Source organism: Populus euphratica, unplaced genomic scaffold (assembly GCF_000495115.2).
Source record: "Populus euphratica unplaced genomic scaffold, PopEup_1.0 scaffold274.1, whole genome shotgun sequence".
Lineage (NCBI taxonomy): Eukaryota > Viridiplantae > Streptophyta > Magnoliopsida > Malpighiales > Salicaceae > Populus > Populus euphratica.
The window spans coordinates 601,143-617,226 of record NW_011499993.1 but is presented as its reverse complement, the minus strand read 5'-3'; the positions used below and the strand labels follow the sequence as shown (position 1 = coordinate 617,226).

Genomic DNA, 16,084 nt, shown 5'->3' with positions numbered 1-16,084 from the left:
AGACGATATTTTGAACTATCCGGAATTCGATCTAGATTTGTGGATGGAGGCTGGCTCCTCAGGTGGACCCGATAAAAATTAGGTTTACGGGCTCTCCAACGCTACGGCCGACAACTTGCGATTGACCCGTAGTGTTTCAACCGTTGGGAGTTCCCAATCAATAACGAACTCCAAATCTAAGGAATTTGAGGCCTTGCAGCAACACACGGCTCAGATCACCGAGAAATACGACCACCTATCAGCGAAGTACGTGCACCTCATTTAGATTAATCTTCTTTTTTTGCGCCAAATTCCGTTTGTAAAACCATCGCCAAATGGTTTTTTTGTTTTTCCGACCGATATAACGATGGAATGTTGAATCACCGACGAAAGGTAACCCGACGGACGTAATCCATCGGTGATTGCGTCGGTAAAAAAATCACCGACGACCTTCTAATCACACACCGACAGAATATTTCCGTCGGTAAAATTGTGAAATCTTGTAGTGTTTCTTTATTAAATTTAGTTTTTTTAAAAGAATTTATTTTTTTATTACATTAAATTAATTGAATAAATATAATCATAATATGCTCACTTCATGATATTTTATTTTGTATACTTTTGGTGTCATTGTTTTGTCAATGCATATGACTTCTTTGAATGTCATCATACAATCTTTCACAATGATGTTAATATTGTCTTAGCGAGCTCTTTCTAGTAATTAGGTGGTGTTTACGATGTAATGACAATGATTCTCTAATGGTCTTTTCTTTCTCATCCCGAATATTGTATTAACAACTTATCTTTTATAGCTAATTGTTGAAAAAAATTGATCTCTTTGTATACTATCAATGTCTTTTTATTAATATATTGTTAAATTAATCGAATTTATTGAACTCAGTTAGGTTAATGATTTGGGTTTTTAGTTTTTCTTTTTTTAAAAAAAACAAGGGTATCGCCTAAACATTTTTTTTTTCATTGTCAATTTGTTTTTCAATTTATTTATTATTTAAATTATTCAATCTTAACTTATTAAATATAGTTGAAATAATGATTCAAGTCCTGAATTTTTTGTGTTTTTAGACATGCTTGCATTGCTTTAATTTTTTTTTTGGTTAAAAAAATTAAGCTCCTCGGAGGTATAGTACAAGCCATCTATCTAGATGGCTACTGATTATTATTATTATTATTATTATTATTATTATTATTATTATTATTATTATTATTATTTTGATTTCAAAAATTTGCTTATTTAATGACATAACATTTATTATAAAGAACGAACTCCAAAACACATAATATCGGTATTATCATATTTAATGTAAAATTATTATAAAATTAATTAAGTGATTGATAAATCATAAATCACCTAATCTCATATCACTCAACAAAGAATTTTAATAAAAAAATAGTTTCCTCAATTCTTCAATTCAATGTCATTTCAACGACAATCTCTTCTGTCAACATTCCATGTAATAATTAGGATTTTACATAATATTTGAAGCATGACGTTTGGCATCTAGTACTCTTTGCTTGGAAAAGAATTGGAAAAGGTGTGGTCAAAAAGTTTTATTTTGCAGCATGTTTTTGGTTTAATACTAGATTAAAATGTTTTATATGTATTTCCCCATATCACAATTGAACATATCTGTACTTTGTTTAATTTTACATAACATTTGATCAAGGAGAAATGATATTTTGCCAAAGATGACTGTACGTAGAGCTCTTCCGTCATGGATATATGTGAGTGATATTCTCTAACAGTTTATTTCTAGTTTCCTTTATAGTCAAGAATCTGACTAAATTATTTGCTGCTAGATAGAACCCGACAAAAGTTTTTCTATCTTGCTCATGTAATTGACATGTTAAAAGGATGAATCAAACTTAATTATTACACAATTCAACTTTAGAAAGCATATTGATTCAAGAAATCATGTCTTGGTTCTGTATACTAAAGAGATTTGTGCATGAGATGGTAATCATAAATACTGGAGTAAATAGTTGAATAGGTTGTTAGTCTTACTATTGAAGTCCAATCATATTTTTTTACTGCAAAAAATGTTAGCACAAACACCCAAGTTGTATCAAAACTTGATCCAAATACATCAATTAGCTATATAAGCTACTATGTTCAACGCTCGAGTCTTCATAGTTTCACGAAATTATTATGAAGAATGAAGAAAGACAGTGAGCAAGAGGTGGGTGCAAGACACATCTAAGAGAAATGTCTCGCGTGTGTGTGTGTCATAATTGAATATATGTTTGCTTTGTTCAATTTTATAAAATATTTGATTTCAATCATTCAAATTTTTAAACCATATCAATCGTTGCAAAGAAAATATACCCATAACATGAAAAAAAAAAAACTTGCATGTTTATGTTAAGAGTTTTTTTTTTTAAAAAAAATCATAACATTGAGATTCTAAAAAGAAAAAGAGCTATAATTTGAGAGAGAAACTTTTATCTCAAGTTAATTAAGTTGTATTATCATTCATGAATGAACTACGTAATCTCAATCTACATTTATTTAATTCAAGGAAATTTAGCTAAAAAAAATAGAAAGCTAACAATTAAGTTTCTTGATAGTTACAATTAAAATAACCTTCAAAAACACACTTGACACATATTTATTGTCTAAGCTTATTAGAGCATGGATTATTCTATTATAACTATTTTTTTTGTAATAAATGATCATAATAGTACCCTGTTGGAATATTCAAGCATTCAAACATACACAAATTTATATAGTTCGGTAACTTGTCTACTCCACAGAACTACAAGTTTATATTAATTACTCAAAAAAATAATACAAACAAAGAGAGGGAGAAAACTCTTTTTATCTCAACTCTACACTCAAACTCTCTCTATTGCTCTCACTCTCTCAGTTTTTCACTCTGTATTTCACACTTAACTTCAACTATTTAACTTGTCTATTTATAAACAAGGCTGGGGAAACATGGGATATAAATCATGACATAATTTATACTACCAATTAAGTCTTTATTATATACCAAGTGAAAGATTATATATTTTCACTTGAATATAATGGAGGTGGAAGAATGTTTGTCCCCACTAACACCTATTCCATAATACACCCTTGTCATTAATGACAAAACCAAAAAATTGACACCAAAATCTCTTCATGACTAGCATCTTCAACTATGTAGATTGGAACGTTGATCTTGTCTAAGCATTAGAAGAAAACAGTCAAGAGGCAGGAGAAAATTAGGAGAGAAAATAGAACAAAGGCTATTAACAAACTTAAACAATGAACTTCATAACCTCTCTTCTCTAAACCTATGTTTTGTTAGATCGTCTAAGCATTAGAAGCCGAGGCTTCTAAACAGTGGATTGTCATTGAAATGGGTAAGTCTATAGTTCTTAAATGCAAAACAACAATATTTTATTTAACTTACTTACAACATTCCATTAATTTAATCAGACAAAGACTATGTTGAAGTGTGTCATTGGGCAACAAATCAATGTTTTACATTTCAATAAAAGCAAAAGAAAAGAAAATGCAAGTTGGCAGCGAAGCAAAACTGCAATAGTTAACCATCTAGGTGGTGGTCAAGTGATAAAAAACTTGGGACTAAGGGGTTTGCTCCCTCTGTGGTCTCAGGTTCGAGTCCTTGGTTGCTCATATGATGGCCATTGGAGGTTTACATGGTCGTTAACTTCAGAGCCCGTGGGATTAGTCATAGTGCGCGCAAGCTGGCCCAGACACCCACGTTAATCTAAAAAAAAAAGCTGCAATAATTGGTACATACCACTTGTAAAAAACAGGCACATTATATGGGTTGTTGATGTGATGATTTGCACTCGATGCAAATAATATAATACGACCATTTTGCTATGACTTGACGATGTTGTTGTAATGGCATCTTTCCCCTAAACCTAACACCATAAACATTCAGAGAAGACAAAAAAAAAAGCTTACAAAGTTTGGAATGGAAAAAACACATAAGCTACAAGCTAAAAACCAAAACCTAAAAAAAAGATATCAGGATGTGTTTAACAAATACATTGCAAATCGTGAAATCTAATTCACGTTTTGCAAGTTTGTGTAGGGGTAACTAAAAGGAAGGAGAGAGAAGGCAGCTTACCTGGCTAGGAGGGACTGATGCTATCAACAATTGTTGGATTTATATTTATATATATATATATATATATATATATATATAAAGTATTTAAATCTGTTTTTTTTTTTAAATAAAACTTGTTTAAGTTGATAGGTTTTAGTTTGGTTTGGTTATTTTAAAATAAAAATTAATTTTTTTTATTTAGCTTTATTTTTTTAGTTTAATTTAGTTTTATTCTGTTTGTTTGAGTTTGGTTGTGTTTTTTTAGTTTAAGGTTTATAAAAACAAAACAAACCCAATTAGTTTTTTTAAATTTTAATTAATTTTTTGTATAGCTAAATTTTTTTAGTTATTTATTTTAATTTTCTTGATTTAATCAATTTTTCAGATTTTTTAGCACCACTGATTGCCGGCAGAGGAGATTGAAGTTGGTGGGGCTGTCAGGTTGTGTTGTCATTCATGGTGGCGTGATGTTGCTGCGAGGAGAGAAGGTCGCTGCCAAAAATGTAAATAGCTATGAATTGGTGCATCGTGGCAGGGCTGAGAGAAGAGGTCATAATGCTGGAGGAGGAGTTTTCTGATGGGAGGTGGGGCTTCTGTTTGTAGTGTTTTTGGTTTAGAGTTCAGCTCACAGTGAGGAGGAGAAGAGGAGCTGAACTTTGTTAAAAAGCTATCGTGGGAAGATGAGACGTTTGGTGTGGCTGAGACGAAGATGAAGCTACCGTCGATGGTGGAAGGAGGATTTACAATGGAGGTCACGGTGAGGTGCAACAGCTGGAATAAGGTTTGCTGCTGTTGCTGGTGGTCTTTGGTTTTTTGGCAAACCAAAATTGGTGCAAAGGGGGATTTTCTTCATTATTTTTCTCCTTTTTTTTCTTTTTTTTTTTAATTTTTTTGGGCGGGAGATGAGGGAGGTGTTCTAGCTCCCATTTGAAGCCAAATCTCGGCCATTGAACCCTCTATGAGTAATCCTAGCCATCGTTAAAATGCCAACAAATTGTACCTCCATACCAAGTTGTCAAAGGGTGGTTGGCACATGACTTTGGCGTGGGAGTGTTTGGTATAATTTAAAAAGCTGGTTTGATTTGATGAGTTGATTAGAAATTTAGATAATCTGATTAAAATTGAGCTGAGTTGAAGAAAAAAATTTGAAATAATTGGATAAAATTTGATTAAAAATTTAATTGTAATTCATTAATTTTTTTTATTAAAATAATATTATTTTAATTTAAAAAAATAATTTAGATAACCTAATCAAAACTTGAATTGCAAGCCCACCACCAAACCAAATCTAAAAACTATGATATTTAATTTAAAAATATAATAATTATTTTAAAATACAAACCACACCTCTAACAACTAAAACCATGATTTTTATACCAGTATGGCAGCTATTCAAGGGATGACAAAGCAGCTATTATTGCGCTGGACACAAATGATAATGCCAGATGGTGAAGAAGGTGTGTTTTTTTGTCTCATTTAATAGAGAAAGCAGACATTAAAGGGCTCTTCAAAGTAGGGTCGGGGCCACCCTTTTCACAGAGAAAAGTGAAGAAAAAAGGTGAACAATGGTGCCAGAACGGCACCATTTTGTTCGTTCTCCAAAATGGTCTTGTTGTTCTAATGTCGTTGAATTCGGTCAATTTGAATTGATTTTCTTGATTTAAATTCATGGTCACGTCAATTTTGACCTTGAACAATCAATGTATTTTACAAAATAATACTTATTCTTGAATATCTTTAATTTTATCTTTAATTATTTTTTAAATTTTTTAAATTTTAAATTTTATCTTGTTTTAGTCAATTTTAATATTTGAATATGCATTCCTCTTTCAACATAATCCTTAATTTTAAAATTCTTTGATTTTTTTTTAATTGACCCAAAACTTTATTTTTCTTGAAATTTTTTCCTTAATTGCACAAACTCCTTTTAGACTAAAGTCAACATCACTTTTTTTTAAGGCTCTCCAAAGCTTCTTTTAACAATTTTTCACATATCATGCTAAATTGCAAAGCTAAAGAACAAGAGAGAATTTGAGAGGAAAGTATGTTTTATTAAGTATTTTTTTCTTCTATACAACTTTTCTTTCTTCTCCACTAATTTTTATGTTTTTTATTACAGATTTATTTATAGGTTTGAAATCCTAGAAAAATAAGAAATTAAAGTTAAAAAAAAATCTAATCTAATTAAGAAAAGTAATTCTACCGATTTAACCGGTTGAGCGATTCTCAACCGGTAAACCACTTCTTTTATTCCTCAGAAAAATTAAAAATCTATTTTGTTTTAAATATAATAGTACTGCAGCATTGGAAAGGAAACATGCAAAAAAGTTGACTTTCAGATATACCAAGCAGCTGCAACTATATTTCCAAGCAAGATAGGTGGTTGGAGTCAAGAGTACGGTCCAGTTTTGAAGAGTTCGAACTTTGGTTCGCTCTATCAGTGGTCAGTCAAAGCCACAAATCATTCACAGAGACTCTTACTCTGCTTGTATACTGTGTTCCGGCGATCATGCCATTCATTTACAGGAAATCCATAGTAATTTGTTTTAGCTTGCAGCTCTTGTTTTTCCTATTTGTTCATGGACTGCCAGGCTCAATCGTCGAGACTCTGCCAGGATTCGAAGGTGTTCTGCCATTCAAACTTGAAACTGGGTGAGCTATTATTCGAAGTGATATAGCAGCATTGAGACTCCATTCTAGTTACCTATTGTGGTTGGTTGATGGTTGAGGTTTCTTTGTTCAGATATGTAAGTGTGGATGAATCCGAACTGTTCTATTTATTCGTTGAATCGCAAGAGAAGCCTCTGGAAGATCCTCTTTTAGTCTATTTGGTTGGGGGCCCTGGCTGCTCGGCATTGACCGGATTTTTTTTCCAAGTTGGTAAAGTCTTTCCTCTCTTTCCATCACATGAAAGCACAGGAATGTCTCCAAATGATAGCTTGTTGATGCTTTCTCCTTTTCATTGTCTTCTCAAACAAAAGAACTACTTTAGTCGTGTCTTGGTTAATGACCCTGCTATGGAACATAAGACATAGGTTATACCAAATCATTGTGTTCGTAGTTCTTCTTAATCTAATTTGTTATGTTTCTGCATAGGTCCACTAATTTTTAATACAACTGATTATCTTGGGGGCTTGCCAGAGCTGTTGTATAACCCTTATTCATGGACAAAGGTGCAAGATTCTCTGCCTTAGTTCAACTGAAAGACCATTCAATTTGATGAATTGATGCCAAGAGTTTTTCATGTTGTGATTGAATGGTGGCAATTAATGTTTTTTTTTTTTTGCAGACAGCTAGCATAATATTTGTAGATTATCCTGTCAGCACCGGTTACTCCTACGCAACAAGATCAGAAGGTTCCCATATGACAGACACAGCATCAGCAAAACTAGCGCACCAATTTTTGAGAAAGGTGAGTGAAACAGTGGGTATAATGGTTTTTTTTTTTTCATTAATGTACCTGCAGAAGTTCTTCAAGCCAAACAAAACAAAGACAATGGCAATGAGTGTTTTTCAAATCCTAAAGCAGTGGTTGATTGATCATCCTGAATTCACCAAAATTCCATTCTTCGTCGCGAGTGATACGTACGCTGGTATAATCACGCCAATTGTGGCGAAGGAAATATTCGATGGTAATTTTTTTTCTAATACTCTGTCCAATATTTCTGTTCCTGCAAGAAGGCAGTGACCTATTTGAAAGAAATTAGTGAACTATAATTGATCGATCCCCTGAACAATGTTGAGCTAATGAAAGAGCTACAATTCATGAGCTTGCAGGTAATGAAGCTGGACTACAGCCACATATAAATCTTAAAGTAATATATAGCTTTCTGAATTCTTTATTCATGGATCTTTTGCTTTCCTTTTTCTTAATTATGGTAAGGTCATAGTAGCTTATAGTTTATAACGTTGAGTATATGTTCTTGGAAATAATCGCAGGGATTCGTGTGTGGATCACCGCATACTGATACTGCCTTAGAGCATAACTCCAGAGTACCCTTTGCTTATCGTCTGGCACTAATATCACGGAGTCTTTATGAGGTGATTCCATTTTTCTCTTACTACTAAAACAAACTTTGCAATATCGGAAGTGAAAGAAAGCTTTGTTGTTCAATTAACAAGTGCTTTCAAATTTGGATGTTGTGTTCGACTTTATCATTTCTGAATTCTGCTCTCTAATAATGGTTGTCTTTTGTTCTTGGCCATTAAGGGCATGCATGTTCTATGTAAGAATTTCTTACATTTTTGCTTGCTTTTGCAGGCAGCCAAAAACAGTTGCAAGGGGAATTACGTTGATGTAGATACCTCTAATGCACCATGTTTAGAGGATCTAGAAAAAATCAACCAGGTTTTTGAAATTTCAAATTATGCATGCAAACAAATGCATATGCCAAATACTGGCATGATTCCTTCTGTGAATTTCTTGTTGATTTCAGATTTCTTCAGTTAACACATTTAAGATTCTTGGATTTGCAGTGCATTACACAAATTAACAAAGAAAACATTTTATATCCCAAATGTGCCCGATTATCCCCAAATTCGAACAATGAGGAACAAAGTAGAAGATTTCTCAAGGCAAATTCTCAGCGTTTCCCTGTTCTATCTTCTAAAATTCAAGACTATTGGTGCCAGGTCTCGTCCTTTCCGTGCTTCCTTTTGCTTTGTTTAAGGATTTCATATCCGTTACCAAGTTATTAACCAGTGGCGGAGCCACATAGAGATAAAAGGAGATAAAAGAAGGCAATTGTCCTCTTTTCTTTCTTTTTTTTTAAGTGAATGATTGATTTGTTACTGCTGCCCGCCCCCCCAAAGTTTACGGTAATTTAAGGGGTTGACATGAATATGTTTAAAATAAATATTTAAATTTATTCATTTAATTAACTAATTAATTTTTATTATAAAAAAATAAATTAATATTTATACAAAACCACTATTTTTAAGTAATTTATTAAAATTTAATATTTTTATATTATTTGTTTATAATTAAAATAGTAGAAGGTATCTTTATTGAGCATTGTTTGACACTAATTATTGTTTTTTAATTAAATATTTAAAAATAATTAAATATAATTTAATATAATTTAATCAACATATATATATATATATATAAAAAGTTTTATGAAACGGTTTTAAAATATAAAAACTTAAAAAGAACAATTATAATATAATTTTTAATTTAAAAATATTTAAAAATTAATTTTATTTTATATAAATTACTATGTTTTGAATTAATTTCTAATATATATCTACATAATATAGTATTTATTAATAATTTATCATCTCGTTTAAAAATCTCTAGCTATTAACCAACTTTGTTTACTTTAATACTCTGCAGAATTTTGAGTACGTACTTCTTGATGCATGGGCCAATGATGAAAGAGTTAGAGATGCTCTTCATGTTAGAAGGGTATTCATCATTTACATTTTAGGGCAACAACATATAAGATTCCTCAAAACCCGAAGCTTATAGAAATATCCTCTGCTTTATGCAGGGAACAGTCACAACATGGTACAGATGCAATTCTTTCTTGCAGGATGTCTTATACACATATAATGTTTTCACTGCTGTTGATTACTATCAAAACCTGACAAGAAAAGGCTTACAAATTCTGATTTACAGGTTACATCTCAATTCGTACTTGTGATATTATTTCCGTCAGAATCTTCTTAACCCCAAGTTTAGAATGTTCTTGCTATTCCATTCATATATTTTTCTCATTCTGCAGTGGTGATCATGACATGGTTGTTCCATATATATCTACTGAAAAATGGATAAATTCTCTTAATATAACGGTAGACAGAGATTGGCGACCATGGTTCGTCGAAGGCCAAGTTGCAGGGTACTTCAATTCCTCTTTGGTTTATATCTTTTGTTTCAAAATGAAAATTGGTGTTAGAACAAGTTCATTCTGGCCATAATTTAGCACAAAATATATCATGTAGGTATACAGTCAAGTACACAGATTATGGACTTCGTTTGACATTCGCGACTCTAAAGGTAACAGAACCTTCTGCTATCTGCATTATTCTTGTGCCATAACTGGGAAGGAGCAAAGTGGAAGCTAATGACATGATTGATTTTTGCACATATAGGGGGCTGGTCACTCTCCTACTCAGTACACGCCTAGATGGTGTTATAACATGTTTGAAAGGTGGATCCATTACTATCCATTGTAAGTGGCAAGTAAGCAAGGTGGTTGACAGTAATTCTGAATTGACGAATAACTGTATGTCTTTAGAGTTTCTGTTTAAACTTTGTAATTGAATAAACTTTTGCTCTATAAGGCAATTGAATAAAAACATTGTTCCAATTAAGGGTTTCCAAAGTAGTCTAAGAAGAAATGCTTTGAATGATGGCTATGACTCGTAATTGTTCTGAAAAATTCAAGGCATTTCGAATTGTTTGTTAACATAGATAAAGTTGAGAAACATATGAAAAAGTTCCAATATTGAAACTTATACATAGAATAGTTGCGAATCAAATCTCATTTCAAGTGTTCTTCTTCATGTATAATTCTTTTAAAGAATTTTGTCAATGTCAGGGGTGCAAAACTGCCCCAGCTTGGTGAACACCATCCGGGGGCAACCTGAAAAGGCCTAATAAGTAGAGTAGGCTGTTTGAATGTTGATTAAGTGCACAAATAAACCCTTGTTTCTGAGAACCATTTGAAGTTTTGATTTGATTTAGCATACGGTGAATCCAAGGGCAAAGGAAGGAGCAAGTGGTGAGATGTAGCAGTGGCTTTGAGACTCGGATGAGAAGGGCAAAGGAAGGTTTTACCATAGTTTTAAAACCCGACCCGGCCCGGCGGGTTAACCCGGGACCCGGATGACCCGGGGCTGGAACCGGGCCGGGTTGATGAAAAAATAAGGTAAGCCATGACCCGGTGTGACCCGGAAACCCGGACGACCCGACAAAACCCGGTCAAAAACCCGATTGTAATCCGTTGACTTTTATTTGTTTTTTACTAAAACGACGTCGTTTTAATTTTTTTAAAAAAATAAAAATTGACCCGGTCAAAAACCGGAACCCGGGCCTTGGACCGGGCCGACCACCGGGCCGGGTTTAAAAACTATGGGTTTTATACTTTCTTGAATGTTTCTTAACAGTAAGTTTTTTTCTTTGAAACCGCTGACATCCTGGGGTGGTGGCGCAGTTGGCTAGCGCGTAGGTCTCATAGCTTCCAAGTTATCCTGAGGTCGAGAGTTCGAGCCTCTCTCACCCCATTTTTTAATTTTTAATTAATCCACTTCATGATGGGACTTAAAAACTTCACTAACGTAATTATCAATATTTCAATTTCATATGATTTTTGGGGACTCGGTTTCTATGAATGTTCACTTTCCACAGGAAGACACGTTACTTTGCCTTAAACCACAGTCATTAAAATTATTCTGGTTCCAGTTTGATTTATACTAATGGATTGAGTGTATTAAATTGCGTCATTTTAATAGTTCTTTAAAAAAAAAATTAAAGCAACTTTATTTTAAAAAATAAAATTTATTTTTAACTAGTTTAGTTAATCAACTTTTATCTAATTTAATTTAAAATCTAGTCTATATAAAACATAAGGTTAATAAGTCACTAAGTTGACATACTGAGACAATATATATATATATAAGACCAAAAGAAATAAAATAAAGTAGACCATGTTTTAACTGTGAATTCCAGAATAGCTGCAATGTAATCTCAATTTTACTTTTCACACACAAAAATTGAATTGATCATTAGGGTAAAATAATCTTTTTCATAGAATATATTTATTATTATTATATTAATCAAGGATAAATAAATTTTATAATATTTTTTTATGTATAATAAATAATTTAAATATCTTTGAAAGTTCTTGTTTTTTTAAGCTGACGTCTAGATTTTTCAGTTGTTTTGTTTTTTTTATAGTAAAATAAATTTATTTATCCTTAAAAGTAAAAATAAAATAAAATAAAATGGGTATTAAAGGATATTTCAATCATGGTATTTTCATTATAATCAATTTAAACAAGAGATAAATCAGCCCATTAAATATATATATATATAGCATGCATCAGCGAGTAAATGTTACCTATGTTATTTAAATGGGGCATGCGATGTTGTACAATAAATAAAAATATTCAATCATTATGTCTTCCAAAGTGCTCAATGATAGCAAAGCTGATGGGGTTACCCAACTGATGAGAGTCTCTATGGTATAGTTTTTTTCTCCTCCTTTTATTTTCTTTTTCATCTTCTTGGAATTTTGTTGATTCAACTAAAGGTAAAATTGTTTTTCTATTTATTTTTATTTAAATTATAGTTATTATTATTTTTAGTAATTTTTATTTGTGTTGAATTGTTTTTTTTATTGATTTTTATATCAAATACAATCTTTATTTTTTTTATTGCTATTTCTTTCCTATTTTATATCATTTTCTTAATTGAATTTATTTTTTTAATTTTATCTCTCATCATTTTATTTTATGTTAAATTTGATTGTTTTTTTTTTGTTTTTTTGGCTTTGGATTCTTTTTTGAATTAATTTTTTTTTTATTTCATACTTTATCTTTGGATTAATTGATGATTAGTCTTCATGTAATTATTCTAGTTTCATGATTTAGATCATGATATTAAATATAAGCATAGGTTGAAAATTGATTATTTTTTTATATATTTTTTATTTTTCAATTTCATTCTTTAACGTTGAATTTATTAAAGATGAAGTTTTTTTATTTTTATTCTTTCAATGAGGATAATCCAATTTTATGATTTAAGTTGTGAATTTTTCATGTTAACTTTAATTGACTTGGCCTTTTACATAATTATATTTTATTTTATTTTGGTATCATATTTGATATTTTTTTAATATTTTTAAATTGATTTTTTATTTTATTTTTTAATATTTAATTCTTGAAAATTGATTTTTTTATTTAAATTTGTTTATATGCTTTAAAACACATTAAAGCAGCTCCTAATTAAAGTCTTAATCCATTCAAAACTAGGATTAAAACAAATTGTATATCTATTTCTTTCTCTATATCGTGGGATAAGATCTTTCTCTTCTTTCCCTTGTCTAGCAAATCAGGCGATTTTACAACCTTTTCAAGATGAAAAAGATTCAACTCGAGAGCCTTCGATCTCTAGCAGCGAAGCTAAAGTCGAAGAAGAGCAGAAGAAGGAGGAGGCTGGTTACGAGAAGCTAGTTGCTACACCAAGCAGACACTTTCAGTGTATGCTGGTGATCAAGAACTTCATGGAAATTAAGATGAAACGTTACGATGTCCCAGTTGCATGCACATCTTCCTTAATTTTTCAAGCTTTGGTACGACAGTTCGAGTCTATCCAACTGTTAAATCACTTTAAGAATGTCAGAGGTTCATGATTCTTGAGGAAGATGACAGATTGTCTGTATTCAAATTCGCTGTAAAGTTTTTTTTTTTTTTTCCCCTCCTTACAACTTCCAACGGAAAAATTCACACTTCACAAGCAATCTCTTGTTTATTTCTGAATAAATAACTTCTCAATATTAAAAACTCTGGCAGTACATTCAAGAGATTTATGACATGAAGACACAGATGATAACTATATGCTGCAGGAGTGCTTTCTGAAGGTCCCTTCTCAATATTTTTGTTGAGAATGAAGTACAGGCTATTCATGTTTTCTACTTTCTACTACCTCAACCAACATCTTTGCCTGTTTTGCTTAAAATTTCCTTTGAACTTTCCGCATGATGAGAGAGATGCTTAATTACATCAACCAAAAAACAAATTCCAAAATTAGATTAAAATATAATTGAATCCCATGAAATTATCGGATTGAATTCCAATTCATTCTATGATTTTGTCGAAAACTCAGGTTTTGAGAAAGCAATATGGAGTGATTGATATCTATGGCTGTTTCTAGCGTACATTGAAATTGAAAAATGTTGGAATTCATCAGGTTTCAAACGTTGATATGAAGCCAATTTTCAGAAAACGAACCAAACCATAAGAGAAAACTAGTGAAATAAACTCAAACGTTGTGGTAGTGTTTGATTAATGTTTCGGACCAAAAAAAAAAAAACATAGTTTATGAAATATGTTTTCTTATATTTTTTATTTTAAAATATAAAAATTCATTTTATCTATTCATATCTGTTTAATAAAACATATTTTTATCCTATCTGTATGTTTTTTTTTTATATATAAACAGAAAATACTAACCAAACAGAACTTATAAATATCCAACTAACAATAAAAGAGAACATCCTGAACCTATATATTTATTTTCAATTGAGTTCCAATCTTATTATAGATGTTATTTTCAATCAGATTTTTCTATAGTTTTAGGGCACAAATATGCAAATTAGAAAAAAAAATTTGTTAATATTAATTAACTTTTTCATCATTGCTTTTAGTCAAAGACGTTTGAGTACATAAACTTTGCACATAAGACTTCCACTGTTGAAAGAAATTGACAAAAGATGAAAATTGAGAAAAGAATAATCTTTTGGAACCTAATTGAGAAATTTTATAGATCTTGGACTAAATTTTAAGTTTTGAAAGCAAAATATAGTGATAGGCTGCTTGCTGGATCCTATTTTTTCCTTCGTTTTTCTAAACAGAGGTAGCGTCATTACTCTCAGCTCCGCCACCACCAAAATGGCTACAACAGCCACTCGCACCACCACCCCCCCCACCACCAAACCACCGCAACCTCTCCCACCAAACTTCCTCCCTTACATAGACATGGCAACCCTTTCCCAGTCTGAACTCCACAAACTCTCCCTCACCTTCTCCACCCAACCTTCCACCACTAATAACACCATAACCCCTACCATTGACCGCACAAACTTCAATGAAAGCGCCGGCTCTCGTCGCCAAACCTTCGCCCGCCCTTCCCACCACCACCACCGCCACCGCCTTGCCGCCACTCCCTTCACCAAAACCCACACTGACCCACCTAACAATCCCATCCCTAATGACCCTGACCGCCTCGAAAACCCCACCATAATTAAATTCCTCAAGAACCTCTTATCTTCACACCCTGAGTTTCAAGAACCTGATTTCTCAGTGGAATTCGATACTTTCAATCATTTTAATCATCCCATCACTATCATTTCCAACTCATTAATACCCCGACAAGTTTTAGATTTTGATATGCCGCCGGGGGTACGGAAGAGAAAAAGAGGTAGAAAACCCAAAGTGAAAGCTTTGAGTATTGTGCAGAGGGAAATGGGGTTGGAGATTGTAAATAGAAAAGGGGTGGTTGTAGATATAGTGGGGTTGGCGAGTTTAGATGATCCTTATAAAGATGAGTTGAAGAGAAGGACTGAAGGGATGGAGAAGGAAGAAGAGTTATTGGGGTTTTTTAGAGAGTTGGGTGGACAATGGTGTAGTAGGAGAAAGAAGAGGAAGATTGTTGATGCCGGTGAGTTTGGAGATTTCTTGCCTGTTGGCTGGAAGCTTATTCTTGGACTTAAAAGGAAAGAGGGGCGCGCTTGGGTTTATTGCCGCAGATATCTAAGGTGGTCTGCTTCTATTTTATTTGTTTTGTGTCTGTTTTTTCCGTGGGGTTTGTGCATTTCTTTTTTTATTTATTTGTGGGAAATGAAGAAAAAGAGAAAATGAGTATGAAACTGAAATTAGATTCTGCTTTGTTATTTTGTTGAGAGGAAATGCTTTCTGTATCTTGGGGTGGGAGATGATGAAAGGTTTGAGATTTTGATGGTTTTTTCTGTTCGGTTTTGTTTGGAGGTGTTGCATGTGTAATCTTTGAGATTTGATGAAAGTTTGAATTTGAAATGATCATACAAAATAATGGCTGATAATGTGAATTGCCTGATGAGTTTCGTATAGTCACTTGCTTGTTTAGGTATTGCTCTAACTCCAGTCCCTGGTTATACATTTCTCTGAACGGGCATTGCATGCTTTATTGTTTCATTTTTCCAGCCCTTCTGGACAACAATTTATATCCTGCAAGGAAGTATCTGCGTATTTGCAGTCTTTAGTTGGACCTTATGATGCACAGCAAGCAAAGGATCATACTGGTCACAGTATTCAGCAGG

At 32.3% G+C, this 16,084-nt stretch overlaps 2 protein-coding genes and 1 non-coding gene across 10 annotated transcripts in view; all 3 read left to right on the top strand.

Moving 5' to 3' along the window:
* The first annotated feature begins 6,390 nt into the window (after positions 1 to 6,390).
* Positions 6,391 to 10,424, top strand: LOC105140512 (serine carboxypeptidase-like 18). Of its 2 annotated transcripts, none has more exons than XM_011047382.1 (14): positions 6,391 to 6,716; positions 6,808 to 6,944; positions 7,161 to 7,237; positions 7,354 to 7,476; positions 7,594 to 7,696; positions 7,842 to 7,879; positions 8,004 to 8,105; positions 8,326 to 8,412; positions 8,541 to 8,696; positions 9,400 to 9,471; positions 9,557 to 9,684; positions 9,791 to 9,904; positions 10,008 to 10,062; positions 10,158 to 10,424. In XM_011047382.1, exons 1-14 carry the CDS (start codon positions 6,574 to 6,576, stop codon positions 10,239 to 10,241), a joined length of 1,419 nt encoding a protein of 472 aa, XP_011045684.1. In that variant the 5' UTR covers positions 6,391 to 6,573; the 3' UTR covers positions 10,242 to 10,424. The 2 variants fall into 2 exon arrangements, with proteins under 2 accessions (XP_011045684.1, XP_011045683.1); XM_011047381.1 differs by having other exon boundaries at positions 7,591 to 7,696.
* Positions 10,425 to 11,206: 782 nt separating this feature from the next.
* Positions 11,207 to 11,291, top strand: TRNAM-CAU (transfer RNA methionine (anticodon CAU)). The gene is given in 2 exon segments: positions 11,207 to 11,244; positions 11,256 to 11,291. It is a non-coding gene; the product is annotated as a tRNA-Met (tRNA).
* Positions 11,292 to 14,601: 3,310 nt separating this feature from the next.
* Positions 14,602 to 16,084, top strand: part of LOC105140510 (uncharacterized) — a 4,817-nt gene continuing 3,334 nt past the window's right edge. For 5 of the 7 annotated variants that reach the window (XM_011047378.1, XM_011047376.1, XM_011047374.1 and 2 more), the window contains exons 1-2: positions 14,602 to 15,544; positions 15,969 to 16,076. In XM_011047378.1, coding sequence (XP_011045680.1) covers positions 14,679 to 15,544; positions 15,969 to 16,076 — 974 coding nt within the window. In that variant the 5' untranslated portion in view covers positions 14,602 to 14,678. The remainder of the gene's footprint in view (positions 15,545 to 15,968; positions 16,077 to 16,084) is intronic. The other 2 variants (XM_011047380.1, XM_011047373.1) reach the window with 1 other exon arrangement.